General features: G+C 51.2%; 1 protein-coding gene across 1 annotated transcript in view; it reads right to left on the reverse strand.

Moving 5' to 3' along the window:
* The window catches only part of LOC128353185 (protein-methionine sulfoxide oxidase mical3a-like), a 27144-nt gene that overhangs the window by 4219 nt on the left and 15425 nt on the right, over window positions 1–7500 (reverse strand). The window contains 9 exon segments of the mRNA XM_053313861.1: window positions 763–813; window positions 1617–1702; window positions 2203–2287; window positions 2556–3155; window positions 3575–3638; window positions 4135–4318; window positions 4457–4700; window positions 5300–5632; window positions 6966–7093. Coding sequence (XP_053169836.1) covers window positions 763–813; window positions 1617–1702; window positions 2203–2287; window positions 2556–3155; window positions 3575–3638; window positions 4135–4318; window positions 4457–4700; window positions 5300–5632; window positions 6966–7093 — 1775 coding nt within the window.

Consider the following 7500-nt stretch of genomic DNA (forward strand, 5'->3'; position numbering starts at 1 on the left):
TGGGAGCCAGTGTAAAGACTTTAGAGCTGACTGGGAGCCAGTGTAAAGACTTTAGAACTGACTGGGAGTCAGTGTAAAGACTTTAGAGCTGACTGGGAACCAGTGTAAAGACTTTAGAACTGACTGGGAGCCAGTGTAAAGACTTTAGAACTGACTGGGAACCAGTGTAAAGACTTTAGAACTGACTGGGAGCCAGTGTAAAGACTTTAGAACTGACTGGGAGCCAGTGTAAAGACTTTAGAACTGACTGGGAGCCAGTGTAAAGACTTTAGAACTGACTGGGAGCCAGTGTAAAGACTTTAGAGCTGACTGGGAGCCAGTGTAAAGACTTTAGAACTGACTGGGAGCCAGTGTAAAGACTTTAGAACTGACTGGGAGCCAGTGTAAAGACTTTAGAACTGACTGGGAGCCAGTGTAAAGACTTTAGAGCTGACTGGGAGCCAGTGTAAAGACTTTAGAACTGACTGGGAGCCAGTGTAAAGACTGTAGAACTGACTGGGAGCCAGTGTAAAGACTTTAGAACTGACTGGGAGCCAGTGTAAGACTGTAGAACTGACTGGGAGCCAGTGTAAAGACTTTAGAACTGACTGGGAGCCAGTGTAAAGACTTTAGAACTGACTGGGAGCCAGTGTAAAGACTTTAGAGCTGACTGGGAGCCAGTGTAAAGACTGTAGAACTGACTGGGAGCCAGTGTAAAGACTTTAGAGCTGACTGGGAGCCAGTTACAGGTGTGAGGGACAGAGACTAGAACCAGGTTTGTACCTTGATGGCGTACGCTCGTTTAAAAGCGAGTGCGTGAGGAACGTAAGCAACCTGAGAGAGAGAGAGAGAGAGAGAGAGAGAGAGAGAGAGAGAGAGAGGAGAGAGAGAGAGAGAGAGAGAGAGAGAGACAGAGAGAGAGACAGAGAGAGAGAGAGAGAGAGAGACAGAGAGAGAGAGAGAGAGAGAGAGGTCGTGTTACATGTGTACCAAATGTTCTTTCTCTACATCAATCTGGAGTAAAGGGCTCCATGTTCTTCTAGGGGGTTAGGGGTTAGGGGTTGGGGGGTTGGGGGTTGGGGGGCACTGTAGAGCTGTAGAGCCGGTCTGACCTTCCTACTGAGGTTTAGGGTTAGGGGGTTGGGGGGGTTAGGGGGTTGGGGGTTGGGGGGGTTGGGGGGCACTGTAGAGCTGTAGAGCCGGTCTGACCTTCCTACTGAGGTTTAGGGTTAGGGGGTTGGGGGGGTTGGGGGGGGTTGGGGGGTTGGGGGGGTTAGGGAAGCTGTAGAGCTGTAGAGCCGGTCTGACCTTCCTACTGAGGTTTAGGGTTAGGGGTTGGGGGGTTAGGGGGTTGGGGGGGTTGGGGGGTTAGGGGGGTTAGGGGAAGCTGTAGAGCTGTAGAGCCGGTCTGACCTTCCTACTGAGGTTAGGGTTAGGGGGTTGGGGGGGGTTGGGGGGGTTAGGGGAAGCTGTAGAGCTGTAGAGCCGGTCTGACCCTCCTACTGAGGCCTTCTCACTGTTCAGAGCTCGGTTCAGTCAGCTGATGCTACCTGCTCTTCTTCTTCTTCTATATACCCTAGGGGGTTAGGGTTAGGGGGGTTAGGGGGGTGGGGGCGCTGTAGAGCAGCTGATCCTACCTGCTCTCCTTCTTCTTCTTCTTCTTCTTCTTTTATTGAGACTCTTTGAAGTTCAGACGTGAGATCGATGAGCTGCAGACGAAGCTACGACACCAGAGGACAGTTAACGCTGATGCACATTTATATATTCATGTCTATATATAGTAATATATACATTATATATATATTTATAGTAATATAATATAATATATATATATATATATATATATATATATATATATATATATATACAGTAATATATACATTATATATATATTATAGTAATATAATATAATATATATATATAGTAATATATACATTATATATATATTTATAGTAATATAATATAATATATATATATATATATATATATATATATATATATATAGTAATATATACATTATATATATATTTATAGTAATATAATATAATGTATTCTATAGATAATAACTGTAGGGTTAGGGTTAGTTAATTAATAATTGAATATGTTGGATTTTATTGGTTGTATTTCAGAGCTGCTCAGATATTTAAATATAAAGTATTGATAGATAAAGTATTGATCATATAAAGTATTGATCACCATGACTGAGGTGAGTTGGGGTCTTACGTTTTCGGGGACTCAGCGAACACCTCTGCAGCAGAGACAACGAGTCCAGATCAGAGTCTTCAGTCAGAGTGAAACCTCTTCTCACCTCTGAGACAGCAAACAGGAAGTAGAATCATGACCTCATCACAGTGACATCACTAACCCTAACCCTCTTCTCACCTCTGAGACAGCAAACAGGAAGTAGAATCATGACCTCATCACAGTGACATCACTAACCCTAACCCTCTTCTCACCTCTGAGACAGCAAACAGGAAGTAGAATCATGACCTCATCACAGTGACATCACTAACCCTAACGCTACCCACCTGTAGCTCTCCTGGGATTGGCTGCTTCCTTCTTCAGCTTCTGTGCACCTGGCAGTGAAGCCCCGCCCCTCCTCCTCTTCCTCCTGTTTCCAGGGAAAACGCCCTCCACAGGGCCCTGGCCCCGCCCCCCTGCACCTGTCTGAGAGCCGCGCCCCCCTGCACCTGTCTGAGGGGCGGAGCCTCCAATAGACCCCTCAGGTAGAGGAGAGCCCCGCCTCCGGCCTGCAGGGGGGGTTGAGGCGGTTGAGGGGGGAGAGTGCGTCCTCTGTGTCTCCTCCTTCCCCCCTCCTCGCCTGGCCCCGCCCCCTCCTCGCCTGACCCCGCCCCCCCTCTCCTGCAGACGAGGGGCGGGAGTTCAGGGCTGATGTCATCAAAAGAGCCCCGCCCTCTGGCTCCTCCCCATGCAGCAGGTAGGGGGGCGTGTCCCTGAGCTGCTGTTTCCATGACGACCACAGGTGTGAGCTGTATGGGCGGGGTTTCCTCTCTATCCTCTAAGCTGGAGGGGGCGGAGTCAGGTGTGGTGATGAAGGAGGCGGTGGAGGGTGTCGGGGCGAGAGGCGGAGTCACAGGTGAAGGTGAAGGTGTGCAGAAGGGCAGGTGTGGTGTCAGAGGAGGTGGAGTCAAGCTCCACAGGTGTGACATCACTTCCTTAAATAAAATAAAATGAGTTCTGTCATTTCACATCAGAAACACACACACACACACACACACACAGACACACACACAGACACACACACAGACACACACACACACACACACACACACACACACACACACACACACACACACACACACACACACACACACACACACACACACCTGACAGAAAACATGAAACTAAACTGAGACCTACCGTCACTGGACTCCACATCACTGCCTCCCAGCTCTTCATCTTCACCTTCCTCCTCCTCTTCCTCCTCCTCCTCCTCCTCCTCCTCCTCTTCTTCCTCCTCCTCCTCCTCCTCCTCCTCCTCCTCCTCCTCTTCCTCCTCCTCCTCCTCCTCCCCCTCCTCCTCGTCTCTCAGGTGGAGGTGGAGCTGCAGAGCTTCCCTCCATGAAGCTCTGGCCGTCTCAGAGGTCACACGGTGCCAACGGCCTCCGCCTCTCCCCTCCTCCATCTCTGACTCTGAGCTGAACACAGAAAAACAGGAGGAGGAAGAGGAGGAGGAGGAGGAGGAAGAGGAGGAGGAAGGGGAGGAGGGGAGAAGAGGAGGAGGAGGAGGAAGGGGAGGAGAGGAGAGGAGGAGGAGGAAGGGGAGGAGCGGAGAAGAGGAGGAGGAAGAGGAGGAGGAAGGGGAGGAGAGGAGAGGAGGAGGAGAAGGGGAAGAGAGGAGGAGGAGGAGGAGGAAGGGGAGGAGAGGAGGAGGAGCTTATTTATGGAAATAATTCCTCCCAGGAAGTGAGGAATGATAAAATAAAAGTCTCTCTATGGTCACAGCTGTGATCATTATAATTATGACCTTTGACCTGTTGTCGTGTTCGTGGTATGTTCAGCGTGACCTTTGACCTGTATGCGTGTTTGTTGTATGTTCAGCGTGACCTCTGACCTGTTGGCGTGTTTGTTGTATGTTCAGCGTGACCTTTGACCTGTTGGCGTGTTTGTTGTATGTTCAGCGTGACCTCTGACCTGTTGGCGTGTTCCTCCTCCATGCTCAGGTTGAAGCGGTTCAGCAGCTCCTCAGGAACCTCCTCCGGCTCCTCGCTCTCCTCCAGCGGCTCCGTCTCCACCTTCGAGCTCCGCCGGTAGTTTTCCAGTTCGATCCTCTCTGGCGTCGCCTGCAGCTTCCTCCCCGCCTCCATCAGAGACACCGCTGCATACACACGTACACAGCCGCACACACACATACACACACACAGAAACACACACACACTAAAGCCCACATTGATTCCCGTTTAAGGAGCGAGTGGAGACGTGATGACTGAGAGACGATGCGGTGAAGCAAACTCACCGGAGGAGCGACGGCGGTCGGTCGGTCCGGAGATCAGAGAGTCAGCGGAGGAGCGATGGCGGTCGGTCGGTCCGGAGATCAGAGAGTCAGCGGAGGAGCGATGGCGGTCGGTCGGTCCGGAGATCAGAGAGTCAGCGGAGGAGCGATGGCGGTCGGTCGGTCCGGAGATCAGAGAGTCAGCGGAGGAGCGATGGCGGTCGGTCGGTCCGGAGTCAGCGGAGGAGCGAGCCGATCCCAGAGACGCCTGTATACGAAACAAACGCACCCAGCTTTACTACCATGAGTCAGACACAGACCCTAACAGTCACTGAGGTCTACTGACCCTAACCCTGATATCAGTATAATAAATAAATATAATCTGATACAGAATATTTACATAAACACTCTTCTCTTATTACAGAAAGTGTGAAGCTGATTAAATCTGAATCTTTATTGAGACAAAAAGTTCTTACGACTGAAGTCCGATGAGAAGAAGTTCTTTCAGACGGAACCGGTCTCTTCCTCAGATGAGAGTCGCAGTGCTGCAGACAGTAGAACATCCCTGATGGAAGAAGAAGAGAACCGATGTTCTACTGATGTTCTGCTGGTGTGTGTGTGTGTGTGTGTGTGTGTGTGTGTGTTTGTGTGTGTGTGCGAGTGTGTGTGTGTGTGTGTGTGTGTGTGTGTGTGTGTGTGTGTGTGTGTGTGTGTGTGTATGTGGGTAGTGTTGCAGTAGTAGTGCCTGTAGTTAGTGCATGCTGCCTCTGCTTGCTACTTTTCTGCTTTCAGCTCCCGCCGCCGGCTAGCACTCCGTTACCGGGGGTGAAAAGAGGAGCCGAGCGCGTAAGTCTCCTCAGCCGGTACGTAGCCTCTCCACCGCCAAGACTCGTACTCGCCTCCTCGTACTCGCCTCCTCAGCCGGTACGTAGCCTCTCCACCGCCAAGACTCGTACTCGCCTCCTCAGCCGGTACGTAGCCTCTCCACCGCCAAGACTCGTACTCGCCTCCTCGTGGCCACACACGGTAACTGGTACCCCACGGTTTCCAGGCTAAGCTGTACGGGATCTCGGAGCAGCAGTGGGCCCCAGAGACGCGGCATGCAGCAACACCAGCGTGCGGACGAAGGCTGCAGCAGAAACCGGTCACCGGTCGTCTTGGAGTCCATGCCACTGGATCCTGACCCCGATCTGTCAAGGTCTGTGTGGTGGCGGTATGTGCACCAGTCTCCCCACACTAAACCCACTACCCACTACCTACCACTACCCACTACCACTACCACTACCCACTACCACTACCACTACCACTACCACTACCACTACCCACTACCAGTCTCCCCACACTAAACACGTTCACGCACAGGCGTCTTCTTCAAGGAAATCCACCTAACATCCCGGGTTAAGTCCTGTGGTGACCAGTAAGTGGCGACGGGGGCAGGATTGTGAAGTCTGGAAGCCCTTAGTCACAAGCTGGCACATCAGGCGGTGGATGCCAGATGACCGCTGGACTCTTGGACCGAGGCAGAAAGAGCCCTTCGGTAGCTACATCCACGACTGAGCAGCCCTTTTTAGGATCCACTCTGCTCACCCTTGACAGGGAAGGGGCTAGAACAGGTGCCCTAAAAATAGCCTGCCTCAAACCTCCCGTCTGGATTACCGCGTTCAGAGGGATCACCAATATACGGTCAGAAACACAGAACCATGAATTTTGGAGCCTGGAATGTGCGCACACTGATGGACGCTGCAAACCAGTGACAGGCCGGAGAGGAGAACCGCCATCATTGCTAGAGAACTGAGGAGATGTCAGATTGACATAGCTGCTCTCTCAGAAACTCGACGGGCTGAGGAAGGTCATCTGAAGGAGGAGAAGGGTGGCTACACATTTTTCTGGAAAGGGAAAGCAGCAGATGAGCTCAGGATCCATGGGGTTGGGTTTGCCATTAGGAACCAACTGATCAGTCACCTCTCTGAACTCCCTGTGGGAATCAGTGAGCATCTGATGACTCTCCGTCTGGTGCTTTCCAACAACCAGATGGCAACAGTCGTGAGTGCCTATGCACCTACCCTTGTTTCCAATGAGGAAATGAAAGAGACTTTCTATGCCTATCTGGATGAGACACTGTCAAAAATCCCCAAGGAGGACAAGATCATTCTTCTGGGAGATTTCAATGCCAGAGTCGGCCGAGACCACCACCTCTGGAAGGGCCGTTGGCAAGAAAGGCATTGGAAACATCAACTCCGATGGAGTTCTGCTTCTCAGCAAATGTGCTCAGTACGATCCTACCATCACTAACACCATCTTTCTCCAGAAGAACAAATTCAAGGCTTCATGGAGACACCCTCGTTCCAAGCAGTGGCATCTTATTGATCATGTCATTGTTAGAACCAGGGATCAGCGTGATGTTAACATCACTAAGGCCATGATCAACTCCGACGACTGCTGGACAGATCACCGCCTTATACGATCCACAATGTCCATCAAACTCAAGAGGAAGAGGAGATTGCAGAAGAAGCAGAGCTGGCAGAGACTAAACCTTGAAAGCCTGAATGTAACTGCCGCCCAGCAGCAGCTTCAGGCTTCTCTTGGAGAAAGTCTCAAACAGGAATACCCAGAGAACATCAAAGAGCACTGGAACCTGCTTAGGTCCACTATCCTCGACACCTGCCAAACCACCCTCAAAGCTGATTGTGGAAACTACAGAGGCATCTCACTCCTGTCAACAACTGGCACAGTACTTGCTCGTGTTCTCGCTAATCGTGTAGTTGCCACTGTCTGAGGAAATACTCCCAGAACCACAGAGCGGCTTTCGTCCATCGAGAGGCAGATATGATCTTCACAGCCCGCCAACTCCTAACCCTAACCCTTCATAGACCTGACAAAGGCCTTTGATCGTAGTCGTTTCGAGTGACCGCCGATGATGATGATGGTGTGTGTGTGTGTGTGTGTGTGTGTGTGTGTGTGTGTGTATGACTCACCGCTGGGTGTGTGGTGTGTGTGTGGTGTGTGTGTGTGTGTGTGTGTGTGTGTGACTCACCGCTGGGTGCGTGGTGTGTGTGTGTGTGTGTGTG

This window comes from Scomber japonicus, chromosome 23, assembly GCF_027409825.1.
Source record: "Scomber japonicus isolate fScoJap1 chromosome 23, fScoJap1.pri, whole genome shotgun sequence".
NCBI lineage: Eukaryota > Metazoa > Chordata > Actinopteri > Scombriformes > Scombridae > Scomber > Scomber japonicus.